General features: G+C 51.5%; 1 protein-coding gene across 2 annotated transcripts; it reads right to left on the bottom strand.

Moving 5' to 3' along the window:
- Mmel1 (membrane metalloendopeptidase like 1) lies at positions 1-27746 on the bottom strand. 2 transcript variants are annotated; one of them, XM_015986038.3, is made up of 24 exons: positions 27577-27746; positions 25013-25169; positions 13766-13834; positions 13096-13155; positions 11950-12111; positions 11649-11729; positions 10499-10594; positions 9890-10008; positions 9271-9336; positions 7907-8104; positions 7742-7831; positions 6165-6301; positions 5331-5424; positions 4674-4802; positions 4065-4163; positions 3621-3704; positions 3140-3243; positions 2778-2836; positions 2258-2377; positions 1628-1761; positions 1452-1517; positions 842-937; positions 504-580; positions 1-412 (listed from the first exon to the last, which is right to left on the bottom strand). In XM_015986038.3, the coding sequence occupies exons 2-24, from the start codon at positions 25158-25160 to the stop codon at positions 313-315; spliced, it is 2388 nt and encodes a 795-aa protein (XP_015841524.1). In that variant the 5' UTR covers positions 25161-25169; positions 27577-27746; the 3' UTR covers positions 1-312. The 2 variants fall into 2 exon arrangements, with proteins under 2 accessions (XP_015841524.1, XP_006992461.1); XM_006992399.4 differs by having other exon boundaries at positions 7907-8041; positions 27577-27736.
- Positions 27747-27885: the final 139 nt, after the last annotated feature.

Raw genomic sequence — 27885 nt, 5'->3', positions numbered from 1 at the left:
TCTTCTTTGAAGCGTTTACTTAGCTCAAGTCTGAAAGCTCGAGGACATTTAGCCACACACTGTGGAGAGGGTGGACGACAGCTGGCAGCTTCTACAGGGCTGGTGACCCTCCTCACTGGCCTGAGGGGGCGCGGGACCGGGCACCACTCATCCCAGGTGCGGGCGGGCGGCTGCACTCCAGGCCAGGTGCGGAGGGCTGGCTGGTGGCTCCAGTGGCCTTCGGGCAAGGACTTGCACATCTCTGCCAGCTGCACCTTTCACAAAGCCTCTGGGTGGCAGGTGGGCGTGGGCCGCAGCATAGCTCAGCCTTGGCTACCAGATGCGACATCGCTTCTTGGGGTGCATGGGGCTGCCCCGTGGGCAGTGGAATGCCTCAGAGAAGGCGGCCAGGTTCTGTAGTGAGCCCAGTACCCTGTAGACCAGCAAGTCCAAGGAGGTCTGAGATGTGGGGAGGGGCCAGGCAGGGTCAGGCAGGCATGCTTGCTTAGGGACTGTACACTTACCTGTACTTAAGAGGACTGTGGACATCAGTCTTGATAGACTGGACGGCAAACTCAGGCCTGTAGGACCCACACCATACCTAGAGGTACGTGAGTGGCTTGGTTACTGGCCTGAGGGCTGGAACAGTGCCCTCTGCAGTAGAGACCAACAGATTCCTTCCTTCCATGTCTGCTGCCTCCTCCCCAGCTGGCTTCTAATTACCAGCTTCAGTCTTTCTCTAGGAAGCCTGCCAGACCTGCTTGTTCTGGTTTTGGGGTGTTGTAAGCTCGTGGTGCCCTTGGATGTATCCTATAGTGGGCCCTCCAAAGCTGTGAGTGTGGGGACCAGGACTAGAAGTTACCTGGGCATAGTTGACAAAGAAAAGCTGGGTATAGGTCAGGTTCAGTCCTGGCAGTCGCTGGTCCCTGCCGCCTTCAGTCAGCCACTGTAGGTAAGCCTGCAAGCACCAAATCGGGGCTCGGTCCAGCCAGGCTTCCAGAGAGCCCCATGTAGAATGATCTGGTTCCAGGACCTTCCCTAGGTGGGTACCCTGCCTCCCCAGCTTAGGGCTGCTGTGTACAAGCCAGCTAATTCTTCTGTAGCCTTCTACAGGCCTATCCAACAGAGCTCTGTGGGACCCTTGGCCATATAGCTGCCACCTGGAGTCCACCCATAATGGGCTCCTGGTATCCGGTGCTCTGTTCCCAAGGCTGTTGATGTGGGCTGCTGAGGCCCATGGTCATGTTGTCTCTACCCTGTATACTCATTAGGAGACAAAACAAACAAAAAATGGTTCCTATACTAGCTCATGTGGGAGATGGGTGAGATGTCAGATACACAGCCATGGGATTTGGGTCTCTGCTTCCTTCCCAGTCCAAATGGAGGGTTTTTAGGACACAGCCCTAGTTTGGGCATTGCCCTGCTGTGCTGAGACTGTCCCAGCTCCCGCTGAGGGCTCTGTGAGGGCCCACCTTGTATGCCTGCCGCACCCCGCCGTTGTCAGCGATGTTCTCTCCGAGAGTGCTGAATCCGTTTACCTGCACAAGAGAGACAGGATGGGTGCAGCCTCGCCTTGTCCCCGTCTTGTCCCCTGGGGCTGGGGCTGGGGCTGGGTGCAGGTGCAGGGCCACTGCTGTGATACGCTTACATTCTGGTCGTCGGCCAGGTCCCAAGAAAAGTTGCCATACTGATAGATCATGCACTGTGACTGTTCTCGGAAGTGCTGGGCCGAGAAGTTACTCCACCAGTCCAGCATGTTGCCGTTCTTGTCGAAGTTCCGACCTGTGTGGCAGCAGAGTGCGGGCACACTGTCCCCCTGCTTTCACTGCCCTCCTGCACCCCTCTAGAAGGGCCAGTTCGGTGCTTGGATGTTTAGACGCTTTCTCCAGCAGCTAGAGTTCAGGGGTTCTGAGCAGACAGCTCCATGTTGAGGACTGCCCAGGAGAGCTTCCATGCCACCCCTCCTTCCCCCCGAAAGCTAGGACCAGGAGTCTCAAATTCAGCTGATCTAAACCCAGGTGAGGGGGCACATGGCTACCCTCATATGATCCCCCTGGCTGAGCCACATGGGAAACCCAGCTGAGACATCTTAGATGGTGTCAGGCCCTAAGAGTCAAACAGGGCAGCCCCTCCAGGGATGGAGATCAGGCAAGGCCCCTGTCCAACCAATCCATTGAGAGATTAAATGGATGACCCCAGGCCGCCCAGGAGAGGTGGGAGTGTGTGCGTATGACTTACAGGTGTGTCTGTGATCGGGGCGCTCCCATATGCCCTTTACCATTGTCATCAAAGCCGTGTGTGATCTCGTGCCCGATCACCATCCCGATGCCCCCAAAGTTCAAGGATTGTGGTTGCTCCTTGCTGAAGAAGGGTGGCTGGAGAATACCGGCAGGAAACACTGTCCCCGAAAGGGTGACAAAGAGGAACTGTGAGTGGGTACTTCTGTGTGCAAGGCTCAGGTGGGCACCTCTGCTGGGCCTGCCATCTAATGCTGTGGCCTAGGAAGTGGAGGTTAGGTTTCCCTGCCCAAGGTACAGGCAGGGAAACTGAGGCTCAGAGACTAAAATAGGAGGGCTAGATTGACGATCCATGCCCAGTTTCTTCTCACCCATGGCTACCTTATCAAATACACTCTCTGATAGTTCCTCTGTGTCCCTTCCAACCTACAACCCTTGAGGTGGGCCATAGGGCAACATGAAAGAGACTGGAACCCACTCTCCTTTCTGGGATTAGACTAGGGGTTTCCTGAGCAAGGGTGAGGGGCTGCATGCTGGCACTGAGAGGCAAGGTGGGCTTACCAATCTGGTTTCTGTTTGGTGAGTAGAACGCATTGACCACGGCAGCCCCGATGATCCAGCTGTGGTAAATACACTGGTCATTTGGAGTCCACATCTGTCAGGACCCTCCCTATGGTCCCTCTGTCCTGGCTGACCAGATCCTGCCCTGAATAGGTCCATGGCATAGTGGCCAGCTAGTGTAGTGTCCTAAGTCAATCCCAAGGTTTGGTTCCTCTCTGAGGCCCCCAAAGCAGAGGGTGCTGAGGAGGGGAGGGCTTAGATCTTGTGTCCTCTTTAGCTGGCATTAGGCCAGACTCATGCAGCCACCCCTAGCCAGTGGTAAGTTCTGTGTGCCAGGCTAGCCTTGTAGTCGCTCCACTCACAGGTTCTGGTCCACTTTTTCCCGGAGCTTCTTCAGGCTCCTCTGGGCACTGGCCTTGAGGTTCTGAAGCCCATTCTCAAAATACAGTTCCTCTGAGAATATCAACTAGGAGAAGAAAAAAGCTTGATATGACTGGCACTCAGGCTGAGTCCTCAAAGTGCTAGAGGGAGGGCTGAGGGTTGGGGAAAGGTCTCAAGACCCACAGGTCAGCTGGCATGTGGCCCTCAGGCTCCTGAAACAGGTAAGTGGGGGGAAGGTACTCTGGCTCTGAGCATGTATGTGACTTTCAGAAAGTTTAGTTTCTCTGGGCCTCAGTTTATCTGTTAGCAGGGTGAAATTAGAGGCACTCCAGGGTGTAGAAGTATGGCTGAGTGAACAACTAAGAGAACAAAAGGATGCAGACATGGAGTACCCCCTCCTCAGGGGTGGTTCAGGATAGGGGGCTTGGGGAGGGGCCAGGCAGAGCACTGACGGGTACGCACACTGGAGTATTCCTCATCCAGGTGCCTATTGTGTTCATCCAAGATATAGTCAGGGTAGCCGATCTGTTCCCGGATGTTCATGGCCTGAACAGAGGAGGGACAGCTAGGATCATCCATCATGGGAGGGCCCTAGTCCCACAAGCTAGCTCTGTTCCCTACTATGTGGGTAAGGGGGTAACAGACATGTTCCCTCATGAGCTTGCAGAACCAGACACGTAGGTGGGGCTCTGTATGGGTGCTCAGGAGTCAGGTGACTGTGGTTTGTCACTGGGCCCAGAGGAGCTTGGGTAGCAGGTCCTAGTCTCAGACCACTGAGCCCACTTCTGTTTTCTGGGGGGTTTCCAGGCATGACACCTATTCTAGCTTCTCTCCCTGTCTTTCCAGCAGAGGGTCCTGACCACAGGAACTCCCTTCGGGTTTTCACACAAGTTATAGCTCACCCACCTTTTCCTGGGCCTTCTTCTTAGATTCCTCATCCATCCAGTTCAGCTCATCCAGGGTATCCACAAACACGGATCTTACCTTGTCAATCAGCTCTTTGACCTGAGGGGATGCATATCCTCGTGTCCTACACTGGTCTATGGGGCATGACCAGCATTCCAGGCTTGGTCTAGGACACCTTTAGGATGAGGCCAGTGCTGCCCCGCCCCTGCCCTCCTGGGAGGGGTGTGGCATTGATGTGGGGTGACTTATCTGGCTCAGAGTTGGAGCCTCACAGGTGGGTTGGAGGCTCGCTTGCCATGGGCTCAGAACCCATACATACAACCTGTGCCTTTCCCAGGGGCCTAATAGGGTCCAGGGCTGGAGCTCATGGTCAGGAGCACCTGGGGGCAGGGTTTCCCTTGACCTTCCTCTGTTCTGGTAGGCACTGGTATTAATGCATGTCCCTCTAGGAGTCACTGAGTCGGGGGAGGAAATAGGGGTTGAAATGGCTACAAATGGGAGCCATCGAGTGGGGTGGTGGTGATGGGGTGGTACCCGAGCCAGGAGGCTGTCCCAGGGTGAGCTTGAGGGCTGCCCTGGACAGTGCCCATTGGAGCCAAGGTTACACACCATTTCCTTGCTGTCCTTGGTGAAGGCCTGCTTGATGTAGAGGGAGCCCACGGCGCTCTCCATGTTGCTGTTGACATAGCTGACACACTCCCGCCAGCGCACCTCCTCCACGGTTGTGCCGTATAGCGCCTGGTGTGTTCATTCATTCATTCACTCACTCATTCTATCCCATGAGCCAATGCTTAACCTTCCCAGGTCATGTCTGGGGCCCTGAGCTTGTGAGGCAGGCAGATCCTCCCACCATGGGCTTCAGGGAACCCGAGAGGGGGACACAGGATGACTCAGACCAGATGCTGGCCATGGACATGAGAAGACCACTGCGCTGTTTAGAGGGGACTTGTCTTTACTCTGGAAAAGCTAGGGTCCCACTCAGACCTGGTGGTCTGCCTGGACACTACCCAAAGCTTGTCCTAGTCTCTTTATGTCTTGAAAACCAAAGTGACCTCTATCAAGCAACTCCCTACCATGCCCGGTCCCTCCTGTGGTCACACTTGGTTTTTGACAGCCCAGGCTTCTGCGTTGTTGGCTTCTGACTGTTGACTGCCCCAGAAGGACCAGGGCCTTGTCTATCAGGTTCTTATCCCAGACCCCAGTGATGACCGTGCATGGCCCACAGCTTATGCTTAGCATCATGAGATGAATGAATGATGCACTTACCTTGCGGTAGTGCACCCTCGCATCTTTGAATCTCTGGCTTAGGCTGCTGATGCGATCTAGCACCAGGCGCCAGACCAGGTAGTTCTGCATGGTCCTAGAGGAAGCAGAAGTGAAATCAGACAGGTGAGTGGCTGTCTGCCAAGAGAGGAAGCACAGGTTAGCCAGCAGGTTCTACACCAAGCAGGGTTCTAGATTCTCTAAGAATTAGCTTGTTTGTCCCTCATGCTTGATAGGATTCTGCTGCAGGATGATGCTTTTGTGCACTGGTTTAATAAAATGCTGATTGGCCAGTAGCCAGGCAGGAAGTATAGGCAAGGCAAGCAGACAAGGAAAATTCGGGGAAGAAGAAGGCTGAGTCAGGAGACGCCAGCCTGCCATCCAGAGAGCAGCATGTCATGGCACACAAGTAAAACCACGGAAAACGTGGTGACATATAGATTAACAGAAGTGGGCTGAGTTTAAGTATAAGAGCTAGTCAGTAGTTAGCCTGAGCTAATGGCTGAGCAGTTTTAATTAATATAAGCCTCTGTGTGTTTACTTGGGTCTGAGTGGCTGTGGACTGGGTGGGACCCAGAAAAACTTTCAGCTACAGGATTCACATCACTAGGGTGAGGCACCATGGACACCAAGATTGAACCTCTGTGTCCCTCACACCTGAGAAGTAGTTGGCATCCTCTCCTGAAAGAAGGAACATTCTCTCTCTCTCCTCTCTCCTCTCTCTCTCACTCTCTGAGCGTGTGTGTGTGTGTGTGTGTGTGTGTGTGTGTGTGTGTGTGTGTGTGTGTTTTGTGGGGCAGGGACAAAACTGCTGTGGGAACCTCCCCCCTGCCTCACCGTGCTGAGTAGATGTCAATGACATCTTCAAGGTTCTGCAGGTAAGGGATACCATAGACCACCACCTCCTCATCTGGTAACAGATCGATTTGGACAGAGGACAGCACACTTTGTATGAAGAGGGTCCAGTTAAACCCCTGCAGAGAGAGAGAGATGGGGAGGAAGAGAGAGGTGGGTGGACCTTGTGCATTTAAGAAACTCAGCTCCCACTGAAGAACATTTGAGAAACAGGTGAGAAAGGACTGTTAATAAGAATCAGGACAAAGGGTGACATTTCCCCCAGAGCATGTGGGCTGTGAAATTGCTAAGAGTCTATGCAGAATATTTGAACATAAGTGTAGTTGGAGAAATTAGTGGACAAACATGGTTTAGCAAAAATGATCAAAGTAGAAGATATGATAGCCTTACATGTTACATAAGCTGGATAGTTATTTATGCTGAGACTTGAACATAAGCCCCATGCATGCAAGGGCAGTGCTCTGCCACTGAACTCTACTTACCCCATGGCAACTTTTGTTCTCAGTCAATAATATTCCACACTGCTGAGCTTAATTATGTACTTTAATTACTTTGAAGAAAAAATGTTCTGAGACAGTGTCTCTAATCAGGCTGTAGCTGAGAATGCTCTTGAACTTACCCCGTGTGTGTGTGTGTGTGTGTGTGTGTGTGTGTGTGTGTGTGTGTGTGTGTGTGTTTTCAAGACAGGGTTTCTCTGTGTAACCCTGGTTGTCCTGGACACACTCTATAGACCAGGCTGGCCTCAAACTCAGAGATCCACCTGCCTCTGCCTCTCAAGTGCTGGGATTAAAGGTGTGTGTGCCACCATGCCAGGCTTGAACTTACTGTTTAATTAAAGATTTATTTTAATTTTTCTTCTGTGTATATGGTGTGTGTGTGTCTGTGGGTGCTTACTGAAGCCAGAAGAGAGCATTGGATCCCTAGAGATGGAGCTAGAAACTGATGTGGGTTCTGGGAACTGAACTCTGGTCCTCGGAAAGTGCAGGTACTTAATTGCTGAGCAATATCTCCAGCCATGACCTTCAAATCTAGGTAAGGCAGGGCTCTCTTGGGGTTCACCTGTCTTATCCTGTGCAGAGCTATGGATCCGAGTGCTTATTTATACATTCTGGTCAGGAGGAAGGGCTGCGGGCCTAATCACCTACTTCTTTCTTTCTTTTTCCCGAGACAGGGTTTCTCTGTGTTGTTTTGGTGCCTGTCCTGGAACTCACTCTGTAGACCAGGCTGGCCTCGAACTCACAGAGACCCACCTGGCTCTGCCTCCCGAGTGCTGGGATTAAAGGCGTGCACCACCACTGCCTGGCCCCAGTCACCTACTTCTAACCTGGGCCGTCCCACCATGCCCTCTCTCTGACATGGCCTTTTGTAGCAGCTGTATCCTGCCCTATGGAGGAGGCATGTCCCTTGGAATTTTCTTTGCTGTGCTCATTTAAAGGCATTATCTGCCGGGGTGCTGCCATACGGTCCCCTTAAGGCAGGAATAGCTGTGTGGAGAATGAGTACCCAGGAGGGTTGGGGCTGGGCCAGTGCTACTTCCTGGGTGGGTGCCTGGGTCTCACCTTCAGACTAAACCTCTCCTGCAGCTCCACCAGGTCCATCCTGTGGTATAGGCTGGTGACATCATGCCTCTCCTCCTGGGGGACTGTGGCCTGTGTGGGAACTTGGGGTCACACGGTGTGGCACTCAGCACCTAGCCCGAGCCTCCCAGTGCGGCCCTGCCTCACATTGGCCAGATGCGCCTCCAGCTCCAGCACTTTCGTCATGTCCTCCTGCACCAGAGTGTTGTCCTTGGGTAGGTTTAAGTCTTTCCTCAGCATGGTGGCCACTGACATCATGAAATGCAGGTAGGCTTCCCGCACCTGGGCCAAAGGACGATGGATGGAGCTGGGCGGCTTTGGCCACCTTGGCCACCATGGAGCACTCTGTGGGGTGGGGGTGGTGTGTGACATGGTGTGTCCCCTGGAAACTTGTCCCTCTAGCCTCCCCAACATGCTCCGGCATAGACAGCACAGAACGGAGCATGGAGACTGTCCACACCACACCCAGCTGACACTAACATCTTGACCCCACTCTAGGGACAAGCCTGCATGATGGTCTTTGGGTTCTGTGGTCTGGGTCTACTCCCTAAACTTGGTATAGAGTCACATGTCCTAGCCATACCATACAGCTCAGGACCAAGTTCTGGTCACAACTCCCTTTTGCCCCATGCCCCATGCCCAGGCCTCTATGGGTAGGGACAGTTTTTCAGGGCTGCACAGTGCCAAGTTGGCCTCCACAGGTACTCAGTAACTCTTCAGCTACTGGTGCCAGGATGAGGTTGGACTGCCCCAGCCATGATTTGGCTCTGAGGTGGGAGATTGGCTCTTTTAGTTGTCCCATCCAGCTGGACATGCTTCCTGGTGCCCATTCTTGGAGGGGCTTTCCTCACTCTAGCTGAAGCTGAATACTGCCCTGTCCACTGGTGCCTAGCTCTTTCAGCTGCTAGACTGGACTGGGGGCCACACATGAGCTTTTGGGATGCTCCAGGTCCTAATTTTCTGTACCCTGCTACCATCCTTCTTTCTGGCTTCACCATCTGTCAAATCCCAGGCAGCTCAGTGCCTACTAGTACTTCCAGCCCTGCTGGAAGGCCATTCCTGCCTCCTGCCTTTTCCTACCCTGTTCCTGATCAGATGTCATTGCTGTCCCTGCCTTCTTTCTGTCTGTCCCAACACTTCCTTCTACCCTGGCCATCCTGGGCCACTCCACAGTTGATTCTTTCCACAGATACAGGAGCAGACTCTGAAGAGCAGTCTCAGGGCCTCTGCCTGCTTCCCAAACACTGGGCCTGGTTCTGCATAGGTGGGCCAAGCCGAATGGACTGCCTGTCCAGATGAGCTCACTCACCTCAGGGCTGACACAGTGTGGAAATTGGGTGTCCATGTTTGTGTCCCCAGTGCTCAGTGCCTGGCCACATACCCACAAGTGCTTACAGAGGCCGGTTGTGGGGAGCAAGGCTGGTGGACAAACAGGAGTGCTGAGCCCCAGTGGGGGCCAGGATATGTGAAGGGAGCTGCATCTGACCTGGGCCTTGAGGACCCTTGCTTACCTTGTGGTTGCTGCCTTCTTGGAAATAGTACTCCCGGGATGGCATGCCCAAGGTGGGCTGGTCTATCTGGAAACAGAGAGTGTGACTCCTGGTGGGTGGTGGGGATCCCTGCAGCCTGGCTGAGGTGGGCAGCAGTCCCCTGCCCCCAGGACTGTGCCTGGCAGAACACTGGCTTCCTGTGGAAGGCAGATGCTTCCGAACCCAAGCCTTTCCCTGACAGAGGGGCTGGATCGGCGGGGGGGGGGGGGGGGCACAAGTCCCCACAGGAGGGACTTGCTTCACAGTCTGCCCCAAATGGCATCTGAGTGTGCTTCTCTGACCCTCCAGTCAGGGCTTCTGGAGGCCTCCAGCCCAGGTGCCGAAGACCTCACTGTGGGTAAGAAGCAAGCTAAGAATAGGACAAGCCTCTCAGAACACAGCAGGGGCCATGAGGCCCCATGGGAGCCCCATTTAGCACAGTTCACACTGTGGACTAAGCTGCGGAGAGAGAACACATACATTGGGCTCACAGATCCCCCCAGCCACCACCCTATCTATCTCCGGAGTTAGGCTCAAGGACCCTGCTGGCCCTGACCCCCTCTGGCCCTGACCCCGCCTCCCCACTGAGGGTGTTGCATACATAGATGACATGCCGGCTGGAGTTCTGGTCATCATTCCAGATGAAGAGGTCGATGAGGACACGCCTGTTGAACTGCGAGTTCAGCAGGGCCAGCTGCCGTTCCAGCTCCCACTTGGGGCCTGAGGAGTCAGTATCCATGCTGGAGACCAGATAGCCCCTCTCCAGACAGGGAACTGCCTCCTAAGCACAGCATTCTGGGAGTATAGGAAGCCCTGCCTGGCTCAGGCAGTGAATTCACTGTGAGACTTTGGGGGCTTTTAGGGACAGTTCTTCAAAGGTCCACAGGGAAATAGTGACTGAGAGATCACCGTGTGTGTGGTGGGGAGATGCCTTATTCCAGGCATTATCCCTGCCCTTGAGTTAGAGGTGGGTCACATTCGGAGAGCTGAACAGGGATGGGAAGACTGGTGTCTAGAATACTAGGAGGGATGCCCCAGTGCAAATATCAGGGGACCAGCCTCAGTGAGCCCCTCATGGATGCCACTGACTCCCCAGTGTGGAGCCTAAGCTTGTCTCTGAGAGGAATGAGCCTCTTGGGGCTTTCTAAGAGTAGGTAGCTAGCCTGTGGGTAGTTGTGGGGTTTAAGTCTAAAAACTTGCCTGTACTTACCCATGATCTCAGTCCACTTGTCCATGGCCACAGGCCAGCCTCCTACCACATCTAAGATGTTCAGCAGAGGCTTAGAGTCTCTCTTCTCTATCACACCTGAGAAGAGAAGGAGTGCATGCTTCTCAGACTCCGGTGGCTCAGGTGCCATGACACATCGTCACAGGCTCAGCTTTAGGTCAAGGGTCGCGGGTGAAGCACACAGTCCCCTGGGGTAAAGGAGGCTGGGGACTTGGTAGCTGGCAGAAGAAGAGCAAGCCTAAGGAAGGAGTGGTGGTCAGGAGGGAAGCCCTGAGACAGAAGGTGTCTGGGCAGGAGTGGAGTCACACAGGGGCCACGCGACTTGCTTCTGTAACATGATGGCAGTCTAAAGGCTTGGGCGAAAATCCCAGAGCAGCTTCCCTCTATGGGAAAAGATGGAGGCTACTAGCCTCAAGACGCTGTGGGTGTGTGATAAGAGGAACGTCCCATGGGGTGTGACAGTGGCACATCTGGCTTTCTCTGTGTGGACTTAATTTGGAAGTCGGGACAAAATCCGAGAAACTATCATAATGAGGTCATAAATGAAGTCCTGGCTGCCTCCATCCAATGGAGCAGGGTTCTGTGTAGCTGATGGGCTGCTATTGTGGCTAATGGGCTGGAAGCTGACGCAAGGGCTCAGGGTTCTGTTCACACACTGCTGTCACCCTGCCTTGGATACCTAGCTTTTCAGGCAAGAAATTAAGTAAATGTGAGAATCTGGAGGAAGTTGTCTGTGCCTTGTGGGTATTGGCCACATGATTTGTGGAGATAAGACAGCCCTGGCCAAGCCCAAGTAGGGGTTTCAATGGAGATAACCTCATAAAACCACAGTCCCATTGAGTTCCATGGTTGGTACACAGGAGTCAACCTCAAACCTCTAGGAGATGCCCAGGGGAGACAGCTGGCCTCAACTCTGCAACTCAGCAGATAGGAGTTGCTTTGGACTATGTAACCACAGGCTAAGGTTACAAAGCCCAAAGCACAGGGCAGCTGGTAATGAACCTGGCCAGGTGAGGCACAGCACACAGATACTTTGTATAGGCTCTGCATGATGCTCACACCCATCCCATGGTGCTTTGGTGTGCCCCGTGGTGCTGGAGCTGGCTGGGCCCTGGCAGGCGGTTCCACTCACTTTCATTCATGCAGGAGCGGTACAATATCTTGGCCTTCTCCACAGCCGGCCGGTCTTTGACATCGGAATCCTCCAGCACCCCTGTGGGCAGAGGAGAAAGGTTAACGGGGTTGAGGTGACTGCTGGGGCCCCTTTTGGCCCTGGACAAGCATCATCAGGCTGCACAAAGGCACACCGAAGTCCCAGTTCACTCCAAGTCCTAGGCAGTGATGTCTCCACTGACCCTGCTACCTAAACGCTGAACAGGAGCCTGCCCAAGGCTCAGTGACACCTCTGTGCCCCAGATGGTTGGCCACTCCACCTTTGAGGATGACCTCCAGCTCATCCCGGAGAATGTCAAAGACGCTGTATCGGGAGTTGGTCTCGGGGATCACATGATGCCGCAGCCAGCCTCCGCAAGCATACTGGTAGAAGTTGTCACAGGGCTTCTTCGATTTGTCCATGTTCTGAAGGATTCTGGCAGCTGTTTATCCACAGGGGGTGGAGAGAGGAGGGAGGAGAGGAGACCCTGAGTTGTGGACATCTTGGCATTGTCTCTAAGTCTGAGAGACAGTGTCGCCCCTTTGGGGACAGTTTGTCTGAGATTTAATATCCACTATTAACTTGCCGGCAGCTACTAACTTGCTCTTGGGCAAATTGGTCACTCTCCCTGAGTCACAGGGAGGCTAGACACAGTGGAAGGATTGCCCAAGTTGCTTCAAGGACTAGTGCTGCCACTGATGAGCAACAGGACCTCGAACCTTCCTGTCTTCTCCCTCCTGAGGACCTGATAGTGGAAGATGGTTCCTGCTCACAGGAAGGGCCCAGCTGGTGGCCCTGTGCTCTAAACTGGCATCAGGGCCCTGGCCTCCTGGTCATAGCCCTTCCGCTCCATGCATTCCCAGGGGCCTCTCACTCCTCAGGTACTCTGTCCCTCAGGGGAGAAAAAGATCCCCCATCCTGTCTACTGCCTTGAGGTTTATTTTTTTTGTCAGAAGGGACAGCTGTGTCCTAGGATCCAAGGCATGTTGGTGACAGGGGCCTGAGCTATGGGCTCCGTGGCTTTGCTGACTCTGCCCAGGAACTACCTGGTCTGGGGCTCTTGCAGCTGGAAATTTCAAAGAAAGCATCACCGCGGGGGGGGGGGGCTCCTGGACCCACTCAGACAAGAAAACCTGTTCCACCTTCTCCCCATAAAACTTTTTTTTTTTTTTTTTTTTTTGCCTCCTGCAGAGGCAGTCTGTGGCACCCAATTTTAAGACAAACTCTTGGGAGAAAATGTGAAATAAAAAGATATCCTTTAATTTGACTTTGTTTTCTATAAACGTAGATAAGAGCTCTTGGGCCTCTACAACCCAACCTGCGTGGGGGGCCTGCACGTGGGAGCCAACCTCAGCCTATGGTGCCGCTCAGCTTGGCTTCAGACAGCCCCAAACAGCACTGTGGCCACCCTAGCGGAGGGGCTCACCTGCCAACACGCAGCCTGGGGTGATGCAGACGTCATTTTTCTGTGATGACTCTTTGACAGCTGGAGGAGCAGAAGGAGGAGTGTGAGGTGTGGAGAGTTGGACGGGGGGTCCAGGGGCTCGGGTGCACACTATGCAGGCCTCGGTGAGGCACACGCTGGGATGGGCATGGCAGGGAATAACAGGGGCAGGGTAGATGGGGTGGGCCTCCATTCTCCCCCACCCACATGGACACCTCCAGGATAGGTCTGAAGCACAGCCCTGGTCTTCCCCAGCTGAACCCCAAGTGTGAAGTTTACTTACAGCAGTGACCTGGGACCCCCTTAAAATTCTCTGCCTCCATTGACCCCTGTTGTGGCCCAGAACCCTCAGGACTGAGGCTGCTCATGCCCTCCTACCTTGCTGTCCCACCAGCTCTAAGGTACTGTACTATCCCACCCTGTCCTTACCCTGTAGTCAATACACCAAAAGATGGTATCAGGCCGGCCTCATTGGTGGTACCCAGCTGTGCCCAGCTGCATACAACAGGCACTGGAGACTGGTGTCCCTGTCAATGTCTTCCCTTCCCTTCCCCTCCTGGACTCCCTGGCCATCTACATTACCCTACCCACGGCAGGCCCAGATGCCAAGCCCACCTCCTTAGGGCTGCCTGGCAGGGAAGGCAAAGGCTACCTCGTTTTACAACCGTCCTCTCTTCCTGGGAGAAGCGTAGTCGGCTAGTTAAGAGGGGCAGCGGCTTCCCTGGGGAGAAACACAGTGCTCAGCCTCCTCCAGTCACCGCCCCCGGAGCCTTGGGGGTCCGGCTACGTCAGTGCTGCCATCTGTACACAGTGCTGTGGGCTCTAGTGCTCACCACACAACGAGGGGTGGCTACCAGGGAGCTGCGACAGGGGGACATGGAACTTAGTGTCCGCCATCCTCTCTTTTATTCCCATCCTCCTCCTCCTCCTTCCTGCTAGGCTTCAATGGGGAAGGGGAAGGGTCCACCTGTCTTGCTATCCTATCTTCTTGTCCTTCTGGAACTACCCAGACTCTGCCTGCCTCCCTGGGCTGCACTTGCAGAAAGCTCTTGCAGCCCTACCACAGGAATAAATAGGCTACTTAGGGAAATAGGTCCTTGTAGGCAGGGAACCTCCCTAGTGGCAACCTTCACTCCCCAGCTACTCTCCCTGCCCGCTGAAGGTTCAAGGCCACCCTCCTTGTCCCTGTTTCTCCACTGCATGTGGAGAGGGAAGCTGCTTAGCATAGAAATCTTCAGGACCTGGAGTGGGGTTTGGGAACAAGCAAATCAGGCCTGGCCATCTTCAGACCTGGTTTGTGGTGCTGAGGCTCCCCACAGTCAGACACACAGACCTGTGGTGGGGGAGGGAAGGGGGTACCTGCTTGGCTCCGGCACAGTCAGCACAGAAGGTGCTGAAGGCGCCGACCGTGGGTGCTCCTTAGGGCTAGGCAGTGCAGAAGGCTCTTTTGTTCTGCACATGGGGATGTTACAAACCAGACCTGGGTGCACACATTGGCTGTGATGACAGGGTGGGCTCTGTCCTCCAATAGCCCCACCCTGTCACCCCCAGTCTGAAGGTGCCCTTGAGGGAAAACTTTCGAGGGTCAATCTGAGCTCCTGGGATAAGTAAGTTGACTCCTCAGGCCTGCGATGGAAATGAGGGGTCAAGGGAAAGGGTGGAATCCTTGAGCTTTGGCTGTCCTGTGGGGGTGTGCCCATCTCAAGAGCAGAGTCTGAGGGTGAGATCTCATAGACTCACACCTCCAGTGAGAGGGTATGTGACCAGGAGGAAGGTGCATCTCCAGACTCAGCACAGGTAAGTTTAGGACGTCACAAGGAAGATAAGGACACAGAAGCACAAAAGAGCAGGAGTCTAGACACGAGTCCTTCCCTTCCCACAGAAGAGCAACCTGGCCAGAGTACAGGAGGGAGGCTGGGCTGCAAGGCTGATCGCAAGTATGCTGGGTGCACACATGCGGGCTGCTGCGAGGAATTAGGAGTGCGGAGTCGGATGTGGAGGGTGTGTGTTCCCATCTGTCCTTGTTCACATAGCCTTCAGGGAGTTTGTGGTGATGTCCACTGGCAGGGGAGGGGAACAGAGAAGAACCTTCCACTTCTAGCCCCCAGTGAAGCAGGTAAATATTGTTGACAACCAAGAGGGAACCCCAGGGATCGGGGCGTAGCTCAGTTAGTAGAGTGCTTGCCTCGCATAGGCACAAAGCCCTGTCCCCAGCACCACATAAACCGCGTGTGGCACTTAGGAGGAAGAGGCAGGAGAATAGGGAACTTAAAGCCACCCTCAGTTATATAGTGAGCTTGAGGCCAGCTCCCTGGGCTACATGAAACCCAAAGCATTGCTAGGCATGGTGATGCACACCTCTAATCCTAGCACTTGGGAGGCAGAGGCAGGTGGATCTCTGAGTTTCTGGCCAGCCAGGGCTACATAGTAAGGCACTGTCTCAAAACAAATAAACCAAATATATACAAACAAGTAAACAGCAACACCCCCCCACAAAAAAAAATTAAAAACAAAACTCCAAACCCTAACCAAGACAAATAAGGAAACCAAGAGGGAACCCCAAATGATCAAAAGGAGTGGAGTCTAGGGTGACCCCACTATTAACAGTCTGTGCAATGGCTGTAGACATTAAGCTGAAGAGTCTTTCAGAAGAGGTGGAGAATTACAGACGTGCCATGTGCTTCACTGGGCAAGTGGAAGCCACAGGAAAGAGCAGGATGGAAACAGCATGAGAATTGAGGTCACTGAGAGTGTTGGAGATACTCAGGTCGGGAGTTCAAGGCTGGCCTCTCTGCATAGCCAGTTTAAGGGTACATGAGACTCCGTCTCAAAAAAAAGTAAGGAAACCCTGTCACAGGTGTGACAGTCATTGAACCCCACAAAGGAAGTATTAATGTCAGCACATGCCAGTCAGCAGGACTATGCAAACCTAAACAAAACACGAAGGGACGGGGAGGGAATGAATGAGGGAACAATAGAGGGAAGAGTTACCAAAGCCTAGAGGGTGAGCCGAGCATGGTCGTCCCAAGTGTTTGGGAAGCAGAGATGGAAAGACTGCAAGCTCAGGGCTAGCCTGGGCTATGTGGTGAAATCTGAACTCAGAGAGAGATGGAAACAACACAAGAGTCTCTGAACTAGAGCCACAGGTAATAAATAACTGGCTAGAATGGATGGGACTCCAGGGACGATCACATTCCCTTGACGTCCCCTGGTGTTTGTTTAGGCAACTTCTATGGTGTGCCAAGACCAAAAAATAGCCTTGAGGGTTAGGAGATGGCTCAGTGGGCAAGCATTTGCCATGCAAGTATGGGACCTGGAGTTTGGATCCCCAGCACCCAAGTAAAGACCAGTATGTATGATGGCCCACCTACATACACTCCCAGTGCTTTCTAGGTGGAAACATGGGGTCTCTGAGGCAAGCTGGCTAGCAGATTAACTGAACCTGTATGCTCTGGGTTCAAGTGAGAGACTCTGCCTCAACACATGAGGTTTAGAATGACCGAAGAAAACACCTAATGTCCACCCCTGCCCCCTGACCTGTACATATATGTGTGCCTACTACACATATGCAAGCATATATATATGCACACATACATGCCACACAAATACATAATAGTCTTCACAATCTCTCTGAAAGTTTGTTTTCCTAAAATTTTGTTTTCAGAAACTTAAAAATTCCTTGACTTGACTAAGACCTTAATTTAATAAAGTTTATTTTATGTATATGGGTGTCTTTGTATGTATGTCTGTACACTACAAGCATTCCTGGTGCCCATGGGGACCAGAAGAGGGTGTTGAATTTCCTGGGTCTGGAGTTAGAGATGGCTGTGAGCTTCTGTGTGGGTGCTGAGAATTGAACCTGGGTCCTCCAGAAGAACAGCCAGTGCTCTTAACCACTAAGCTATCTCTCCAGCCCCTAAGACCTTAATTTAAATCATTTATGTTTTCCTTCTCCTTCTCAGTCTCTCTCTTAGGAAAAAAAAAACTATAGAGGGTCTGGGAAGACCAACCAGTCAGTAAAGTGCTTGCTGAACAAGTGTAACTGAATTTAGATCTTCAGTGCTTGTATGAGGAGCTGGGCATGGTGAGTACCACTGCCATTCCAGGATTGCCAGGGCCTTCTACCCAGCCAGGCTAGTTAATCAGTGACCTCCAGGTTCAGTGAGAGACCCTGTCTCAAAAAATAAGGTAGAGAACCTGGAGAGATGGCTCAGTGGTTAAAAGCATGAACTACTCTTGCAGAGGACCAGAATTCAGTTTCCGGTTCTGGGTTATCTCACTCCCTCTTCTCACCTTAGAGGGAAACTGCATGTGTGTGCACATGTTCCTACACAAACATATGTGCGTGCAAAGAACTAAAAATAAATACATAATAAATTTTTAAAAGATAAAGTAGATCATGATAGAAGTCACCTCTCACCTCCACATCTGAATGCACAGTGCATGCACTCATCACACATACACACACACACACACACACACACACACACACACACACGAGAGACAGAGAGACAGAGAGACAGAGAGACAGAGACAGAGACATACAGAGAGACAGAGACACAGAGAGATACAATGATGGAGAAAACATGTTCCTTTGAGGTTGAGTAATCTGCTGAGGAGGTGGGTTATGAGGTAGATGTGGGGTGTGAGTGTGGTGTGGCCAGGAAACTCATTCGAGAGTCAACATGAAGCTGTCCCAAATGGAAGCATCTCAAGAGGCTGGATGGAAACAACACATGTTCTCAGAGGGAAACTTCCTCCACTTACATCACACAGGAGGCCAAAGACAAAGCCCATGTGGATGTGAATTTGTGTTTATGAAAAGAAGTTGTCCATACATTTAGGAAGAACATCGAGCAGAGCCTGGAGGAGTTCAGATATGGGGCAGAGGGGTACCCACGTGGCCTGCTTTGGCTGACAAAATGAGGTGGGTATGGCATGCTCCAGTTCTAAGCTAATGCCCCAAGTGACCTGTGTGCTTTCGTGTGTCCTTTGAATTTCTGCTCTCCATGAGAGGAACATGACTAGTTAGGTCGCTGTACCTGGATGAGGTTCCCCTGACACAGAGGTGTGCAACCTGAGTCTGGCTTGGATCAACATGACCTCAGCCAAGGTCAGACGTTGGGTAATTGTTTTGGACACGTGGTGTTGGGGTGTTTTATAGGTCTCTAAGTGACACAGAAAATAATATACTTTTGAAATACTTAGATGAAATAATTTAAAACAGACAAGGAACAGTCAAAAATCAGTTTGAAAAAGAATCAGCTGTGAATGCTAGAAGCAAAAGCCTACGGGACAGTGAGAGAGTTAAGTGGGGCCAAAGTGTGCAAACCTGAGGACCTACGGTGGAAAGAACCAGCTCTGCAAGTTGTTCTCATACTGTGTGGCACGCATCTGACACACTCAATGTCTCCTCTCTCCTCTCTCTCTTCTCTCTCTCTCTCTCTCTCTCTCTCTCTCTCTCTCTCTCTCTCTCTCTCTCTCTCTCTCTGTAAGCCATTCTAAATGATTGCATTGTTTGGAGGAAACAATGGAGATGCTGATTTCCTTAGCCTTTTATTTTTTATTTGATTGGTTTTATTTTATGTGTGTTGGTGCTTTGTCTGCATGTATGTCTGGGTGAGGGTGTTAGATCTCCTGGAACTGGGTGCTGGGAATTGAAGCCTGGTTCTCTGGAAGAGCAGCCAGTGCTCTTAACCTCTGAGGCATCTCTCCAGCCGCTCCTTAGCCTTTTATTAAGTAAAATATGTACCTGGAATGAGAGAAGTTCTATTTTTGACATCAAAACTTACAACAGAGTGTTATTTCCTTCTTAGAAACCACAACAAAAGCCAGACAACCTATTAAAAACCATTATATTTTTTTTGGATCTGATCTAAGACTCAGCCACAAGATGAAGAAAATGACATTTGAGAGAGTTTGGCCAGTTTTGGGGAGAGATGGGACACACAGATGGCTTCACCCTTGATAGGATCTGGGAGAGAAGTGTCAAACAAGGGGTAGGAAGAAGTCAACCACTTCTAGATCAGTTGACCACCCCGTGTGGGAGTGCTCCCATTTCGCTTCCAGAGCATCCATGCATGCCCAAGTCCTCTCCAGAAATCTTAGCCAATTGCCTTCGAGGTTGATGAGGGAAGATCTCAGACATTCCTAGAGAGCCTGCTTGAGAGGGGAGCCTCCCTGAGAGAGACAGGAGTTTCCAGTGATGGCAGGGAGAGCCAAGAAAGACTAAAGGCTCAGCAAAGAAACTTCTGCTCGCCTGGACACGTTCTGAAGGAAGCAAGAGCTGTACACTGCTGGAGAAAGATACACCTTCACCCTCCAGGCCAGGTGAGCAGCTTGGCTCTGCAAGAGGCCTGTGGGAGAGCAACAGGAGAGCCTGTGGGCCCCTGAGCTCAGACTCACCTCAAGCTGGGGTCTGCTACCACCACAGAACGGGGGATTCAGCAGAGCCACCTTCAGCCAACCAGAAGCAGAGGCGGTGGCATTGTGACAGTGTTACTCCCTGAGCCCAGACTCCTGGGCCTGTTTGCAGCTAAGTCCAGCAGGTCTCACAGGGAGCGTCCACCCTCAGCCCAGGACTAGGCAGCAAAAGCAGAGTGGCCTACCACAGAGTGTGTGTGTCTCCTTCTGCCAGAAACACCAGGCGCGGGGTCTTTATCAATCACACCCGGGGGTGGCGGCTTTATCAATCATATTAGGGGTGGGGTTTTATTAATCATACCGGGAGTGGGGCCTTCAAGTAATGGAACCAAGTTATTATGGCCTGAAGCCTCTGAAGCTATATCCAAATATGAACCCTTTATCCTTTAAAATCATTTATCTTGAGTACTTTGCCACAGCCCTGGAAAGCTAACAAAAACTGTGAGAGGATTGTCTCTGACTTCAGCTTGAGGGCTGAGGATGTGGCTTACTTGTGTAAAGTTAAAGCTGTTTATTTTTAAAGTTGATTTTGAAGAAAAGATAAGAGGTGCCAGGGAAATGATTTTAGAAGTTAGAGATGTATCTTGAATGGGCTTACATCTAGGGTGACCTTATCCACTATTTTTCCTGTTGCTGTGACAGAGTACCGTGACAAAATGCAACTTTGGAGAGAAAGGGTTCATTTTAACTCACAGAGGGTTGCATGGCATGGCAGTGGGAGTGTGAGGCTGGCTGCCAGGCAGGAAGCAGGTTGATTACATTTCATCTGCACACAGGAAGCAGAGAAAGAGAGCAGGAAGTGGAGCCAGGTTCCATAACCTTCCCAACAGTGCCACCAGGTGGGGACCAAGTGTTCAAACACAGGATCCTATGCCAGGCGTTTCAAATCCGAAGCACTACAGGACTAGCCTGATGTTCAAGTTGCCTGTTACATCCTCTGGATAACCAGCAAACTATCTTAAAGGCACTGGCTGAATACAGGTGTGGAGGTGTATCCCTGTAATTCCAGCGCTTGTGAGGTAGGGACAGAAAGATCAGAAGTTCAGGATCATCCTTGACTATATAGGAAGTTGGAGGCCAGCCTGGGCTACATGAGATCCTGTCTCTCCCTTTTCTCCTTCTGCACCCCACACCAAGCACACAAAAGGCACAGATGTTTTTTTGAAATGGTAAAGACAGGCCTTGCATAGCAATTACTAGACAGAAAAAAGGAACTGTCAAGAGAGTCATGAATGATGTCATACAGTAGCAAGGAAAGAAAATGTAACTCATTATTCTTCATAGTTCAGCAGTTTAAAAAATAGACTAGGGGCTGGAGAGATGGCTCAGTGGTTAAAAACACTCACTGCTCTTGCTGAGGACCTGAGTCCAGTTCCCAGCATCCACATGACTGTTCACAGCCACTTGCAACTCCAGCTCTTCTTTTGGTCTCTGAGGGTACTTGCACTCACATATCCATATATCCTTCCATGTATACATCATTAAAAACAAATAATAAGCATTTTAAAATACATCATAAAATATATAAACGATGAGTGTGCACTTAAGCAAAGGCTACGGAGACATCTATATTGGGAGGTGGGGGCTTGCTGTCTCACAAGCTAATCCACCTTCATACAGGGTGGAATGACAAGATTTATGGGGTCAGAGGCAAGACTGACATCTTGTTATGAAATTTGGTGAGCAGTGTAATGGGCGTTTTTCTAAGCATTCCTGTTGTACGAGTCTTCAAACCCTCTTACGGACTCTAATGCACGCACTCCTATACTTTCTGTTTTGCAGGTCACGAAATTGAGGCACAGAGACATCATGGAAGTTGTCTGAGGTCACACAGCTGGAACAGGAGCTGTCCACCCAGGCTGTAGAGCTGGGAACCGATGTCCTGAGTAATAGGTAGAAGAGCCCAAAGATGTGCTGCAGACGCCAGGGACACAGCCCAGGTCCAGGCTGGCAGGCTCTGGCCCACCCCCTCAGCTTTGCTGCTCAGCCAGGAAAAAAGTATAGGCATGAACAAGAGGGCAAGGCAGCATATCAATAAAACTTTATTTACAAAAACAGGCAGGGGTCATGGTTAGCCAACCTGAACAATGAATATGGTTGCTTGTGAAGAGAATTCTGGATGAATATGAGTGAGGGCACAATACTGAGCTATTTATGAAAATATTTGACTTTCAGGGCCAACCAGATGGCTCAAAAATAAAGACACTTGTTGAGAGAGCTTGGAGACCTGAGTTTGATTCTTGGAACCCATGTAAATATGGAATGAAAGAATCAACTCCAAAAGGTAGTCTCTGACCTCCACACCATGCCACACATACCCCACCACATGCATACAAAATAAAATGGACTTTCAGGAATAAAAAGCTTTATTCATAATTTTAACCTAGCAAATGAAGTAAAGACAAACTCAAAACCCAGCCATCATGGCTGCAGGGGAAACAGCTGAGCGGCACACGGAAAGCTTCCCGAGAAGAGTGGAAGTACTCACGTTCAATCCTCTTGACCCACGTAGTGGAAGGGAAAACTGACCCCTACAAATTGTCCTCTGACCTTCATGTGCGTTTCATGACATGCCCCCACTCCGACTATATAAATAAAATGTGATGGAAAATTGTAAAAAAGATTGTTTTGTTTTTACTATTTTATTTTTATGTGTATGTGTGTGTATTTGCTTGCATGTATGCCTGTATACTACGTGTGTGCTTGATGCCTGTGGAAGCCAGAAGAGAGTATCAGATCTCCTGGAACTAGAGTTGCAGATGGTTATTAACCGCTATGTGGGTGCTAGGAATTGTACTCCTGTCTTCTGGAAGAACAGTCAGTGCTCTTAATCACCGAGCCACCTCTCCAGCCCAATGTAAAAGATTTTTTTTTTTTTAAAAAAAGAACAGAATCCAGGGTCAAGAGCATCGCTAAGAAAAGATTACTGTTTAATGTCATGTAGTGGGCTTATTCTGTATGTATATCTAAATATAAAACTGCAAGGGCAAAGCACTCATGCACATAAAATAAAAATAAATAAGTCATTATTAGTGCATAATTGCATAATTAATGAGACTAAGTTTATAGTTTATGACTATTTGATGGTGAGTGATTGAGGAAAATATCGTACAGTCCTCTATTTTTGAGATTTTATTTTATTTTAGGTACATGGGTGTTTTGTATTTGTGTATATCTGTGTATCATATGTTCTCCTGGTGCCTGTGGAGGCCTGAAGAGGGTGTCAGATCCCCTAGAATATGAGTTAAGACAGTTGTGAGCTGCCACGTGAGTGTTAGGAATTAAGCCTGAGTCTTTTGGAAGAATAGCCAGTGCTCTTAACTGCTAAGCCAACTCCAGTCCTTCTGGCTAAATTTATGTTCATGTACTAATCTTAAATTGGTAAGATAAATTAATCCTTGATACCACTTTAGGAATTTGACAAATCTCTAGTGCAAGAATTTCACACATACTCCTTTTAATAACTATCTGGAAGATCAAGAGAATGAAGGGAGAAAATATTATAGGCCCTTCATTGAACTCACAGGCACCTAAGGACACTGTCACTCAGCAGGCAGGGACAGGCATAGCCCTCAAGTGCATCTGGCCTATTTTACAATTTTCTTGTAAAACAACTGACCAAAGCTTGTCCTATCAGCATTATCAACTTCATAGACTCCAGAATAACCCGGGACAAGGGCCTCTTGTGCATGCTTGAGGTGTGAAGAGCTGCCCACTGTGGGTGGACCATTCCCTAGGCAGGCATCCCAGGATTGTAGAGAATGGAGACAATGAGTTGAACATAGCATTCATTGCTCTCTTCTGATGGCTTCAAGCTCACGCTGCCTTGACTTCCCCAAACATTTTCTCTCTTATGTTGCTTTTGTCAGGGTATTTTATCACAGCAACAGAAACATTCCTAAGAAGGCTAACCTTAGGCAAGCACCAGAAATGTCACCAAACCACTTCCAACTGAGTTTCTGACAATTGTGCAACTGACCTAGAAGTCAGTAAAATTTAAAAAGGTAACATAAGATCATATGGATATAGAAATTAAAGAATAAATAGTAGCTCATAAATCAGAAATAATAATAATAAAAATCCTCCAAACAGAAACAAGGAAATACTTTAAAATGGATAATCCAAAACTTTCCATCTGCCTAGTCCTGACTGAAGTCCTGGGCTGAAGCCTAGGTTAGCTGTGGGGACATTCCAGCAGCCCGGGAGCCCTGGAGGAGGAGGAGGAAGAGATTGTGGGGTCCTGGCATAGTCAAAGAGACCCTGGCTGTCCCAGAAGTCATACTGCTTGAAGGGTGAAGGGAGAACCAGGCAAGGAGAAGACAGACAGGGCAACAGAAGAGGAGACCCCCCTCTACCTCAGGGCTGTGGTCATTAGGCCTGTACACTGGAGGCCTCAAAATCAGGTGTTTTGAGACTAGTAAACCTCAAACAAAGGTCCCTGGAGCCCTGGGCTCCACTGGGCACATTGGCCCTGTCACTCCTGTCCTTGAAGTTGGCTGCACCTGTCAACCCTTGCAGGAGAACCAAGGGGACAGAGACCACATTGGCGACTGGGCAGAAGCCACACTCTATATGGAGCCTTGAAGGCAGCCCTGGGTGGGGTAGAACCCACTTGTGTTTACCAGCTGTCCCTCATCAGGAGTCCCCTGAGGGAACATCAGGCTCTGGTGCCCTGGTGTTACAGCCAGACCAAGGTGAGCGCATCACTTAGGGACATGGCAGAAGTGGAGTATATGGGCCTTCCTTCCTCCTGTATATTTATCCCCCTGCCCCTGGCTCAAAAGGGATGAAGGGGTTGGGGGGTGCAGGGATGCTGGGTGTCCAGGTGCCCTATCCAAAAGGGGGCAGCCTTGTCCTACATGTAGTCCTTTAGGAAGAGGTCAGTGTGCGTAAAGCAGTTCCTGAGACACCTGAGGTCTACCCAAAGGGCAATCCTAGCCACACCTCCACCTTCATGGGTCCTCAGGCTAGCCCCTTCCCTCAGACTTGCAATAAGCAAGAGCCTTTATCAGAAGCCACCAGGACATCCTGACTGGCACCAGATTGAGACAGCTGGAGGGACCCCTTAGCTCAGGGGTTGGGCTCCTGCTGCTGGGCCACCTGGGCACTGCAGCGGCCACTCTGCCAGGTTGTGCTGCTGACTAGAAGGGGGCTGGTCTGCTGGGGCGGGGGACCTGTCTGCGGTCTGCAGCATCCTAGAGTCCTGCTGAGGCAGAGGGGGCGGAGGCAGAGCCTGCAGCGGCTGCTGCGCCAGCAAGCCAGGACAGAGCTTTCTGGATGGGGTCGCTGGGTCCGTGCAGGTCAGTGTCCCTTCCGTGGCTCCTCTGGAATCAGCAGCATGGTCCTGGGAGTGGGCAGGGGGCCCTGGCAGAGCCCTCTGCCCTGCTCTATAAGGCTGGCTCCTCTCAGGGGCATGTAAAGCCCTGGGCGGGGGTGGGGTAGGGGGAAGGTAAGGGGGCAGGGTATCCTTACTCACCTCGGCCGAAGAGGACACCCAGGGCCACCAGGGCTCCCAGCAGAAGCAGCAGCAGCAGCATCAGCCCCCACACCAGGAAGCCCTCAGGCTTCTTCCCAGATCGGTCTGATCTCTCCACCATCTCCACTGGGCTCTCTGACTTCCCCATCAGCCGGTTCTGGGTGGAAAGCACACAGATGAGCACCCCAGGCTGAGCACCCCAGGCCAGGGCCAGGAGAGGCAGCTGGAGCGTGAATGCCCCGACTACACTGAAGCTGGTGCTTTGAGAATGCTGTGTCCTGGTCTCTGTTCTCAAAGCTGCAAACTGTGCCCTGAGTGCCCTGGTCTTGGGGTTCTTATGATAGGGGCAGGGGGTCTCTGAGTGCCTAGGGAACCCCTGTGTAGAAGGGGGACCTGACCAACTGGTCATGATGGCCACGGCTTCTCAAAGTCAGTTTCTCTCGTGTTCCATTCTCTCATTCTCTGACACGGCAGGGGCAAACTAGTCCTGGAGCTGTTCTGCTCCTGGCCTGGGGTCTGCGTGCTGGACCCAGGCGGTCAGCCTGGATATTCACTGGTCTCTGCAGTGGAGTCTGTTTGGGTTGCCTGTGCCCAGGGGTTCCTGGAGTTAAGGGCCTGGATGACGGATCAGGGATGCTGTAGGGAAGGTGGCTCAGGCCCTGAGCTCCTTGCATGTCCTTCCACTGCTCCTGTTGGAATCCAGGAGTTTCAGGGGTGGTGGGGGTGGGAAGGGCAAGAATGTGTGTGGGAACCATGCAGAGCAAGAGATCAGCAGCTTGAAGCCGGCCCCATTATCCCTTGGGCTGTGAGCAGATCTGGTGGTCATGTTCACTTTGTCACTATGGGGAAGACATTTTTCTGAGCTACCATGAGGTGTACAGTAGTGGAGGACACACAAGGTTGGTGGCAGGTTGCTGCGGTGACTAGGACAGGTGGCTGGGTAGGGATGGCTGCTGGACAGGTGCAGGTGACTGACAAGGTCTCTGGATTGGAGAGTGCTCCTGTGAGCCTCAGTTCTGCTCCCATTCACTGGGGATCTCAGGCGATTATTTATACATCATCTTCCAAATGGCCCAGCCTGGGGAGAGGGTTTAGATGCTCCCGAGGCAATCCTCGCAAAGCTGGCATGGCTCTTTCTGATAGGGTACGGAGTGGGCTGGGCCCTGGGCCCCACTCCCTGATGTCAGTTAACTGTTCCCTCTGTCTCATGGTGTTCACAAACCCAACACTTCAGATACTTCCTCTGGATGCCCAGACCATGGCTGCCTGGCCTTTGCACACCCACAAGGCTTTCCTCCAGACAGTCCTATACCCAAGTTGTTGAAGACTTCTGTTCCAGGCCTTCAGTTCTGCCGGGGTCTGACCTTGGCTCCGTCCTGCTGCCCCAGTTTGCTCCAGGCTGCCATTGCTTGAGTTGCAGCCAGACCTACTGAGGGCCTGTCCCCTTCTCCATCCAGAGGGGACTCGTTAGTGGGGAGGTCAGAAGATGTCACTCCTTCTTTAACCTTCCTTGGAGCAGCATTCCTGCTGTCATCGTGGGTCACTGTGGGCCTGCCACCTCACACTGTCCCACCACTCTCCCACTTGGTCAGGATGCCCATCTCCCAGGTCCCTAACTAAGGGGAAAATAGAGAAGGAAGGCCCCATCTTTCAGGGGCCTTCACTGACCTGGCTTTCAAGTTCAACTGAGCAACCTTAGCCAGCTCCTGTTCTGTGTTATCCTGACATACAGTTCTACAAACCCCAATTGTTCTGATTCATGTCAGACTCATGAGAATACCAGCTCCCTGAGGCCTGGGGCTCCTGTGTCTTCATGTGGGGCATCCACAGCACCAGTTGAAAATGTGAGTGAATGAAAGAATGAGTGGCTAATGAGTGAGTGGACAAGTGTATGTCAACCCTGCAGGACAAGCCTGGGCATGGGTCTGGCCTTTGAAGTTCATGTTCCAGCAGCCTGTTCTGACTCCGAATGCATTAGCTAATTCTCTTCTGTGTTCTGCCGCTCAACGTCATTCTGTCCTGAAAACTTTACTTCCTGATAACAAGGCACATACAATAAAAAACAAAAACAACAACAACAACAACAAACCCAAAACCACAGCCAGGTGGTCTGGAGCAGGTGGGGCATGTCTGTGTTGGGTAAGAGGAGTCAGTGCGGCCAGGCCCTGAAGTGGGTTTTCATCTCCCTGGAGATCTTCCAGGAGCGTCTCTGAGTTGTCATGATGAGGGGACAGGGGCCTTTCAGGGAGGAAGTGGGTCAAAGGGGCTACCCAACTAGGTATAGGTGATGAAATGCTGAAATGTTCGGTGCCCTCGAATGAAATGCCTGGGTTCTCAGAGGGTGCCATGACAAAGCTTAGTTGTCAAGTGTGATGGTGCATGACTGGAATCCTAGCATTTGGGAGGCTGAGACAGGAGGATCGCTGTGATCTCAAGACCAGCCTGGATTACAGAGTGAGACTGTCTCAAATAAAACAAACAAAAAAACCCAAACCCAAACAACAAAACAAAACAAGATACCGCTCAGTGAAGCAGCCGGGCAGGGGCCTCTCAGTGAACCTTACCTTGTGATCTCAGGAGCCGCTGGGCAAATCCTTATAGGCTGGGTTAGGATGTCTCAGAGCTGGGGTGAGCTGGCCAAGATGGGCTCTGGGTGGAGTAGAGCAGCGGTCAGGCTGATCTGGCTGTGAGGTCACACGGTGCTGGCTTCTGGTTCACCTTTGTGATGGCATGAACTCCTTGGAGATGTGACATACTCAGGCATTCCATGGGCTTTAGTGTGGGGGAGGGGCTGATGTGCTTTCTGGCATGGGGACCCTGCTGAGTGGGTGTTCTGATCCTCCCCCCCAAGCCCTGTCTCCCTCTCATTTCTG

The sequence above is a fragment of the Peromyscus maniculatus genome, chromosome 2 (assembly GCF_049852395.1).
Source record: "Peromyscus maniculatus bairdii isolate BWxNUB_F1_BW_parent chromosome 2, HU_Pman_BW_mat_3.1, whole genome shotgun sequence".
NCBI lineage: Eukaryota > Metazoa > Chordata > Mammalia > Rodentia > Cricetidae > Peromyscus > Peromyscus maniculatus.
This window is presented reverse-complemented; position numbering and strand designations above follow the sequence as displayed.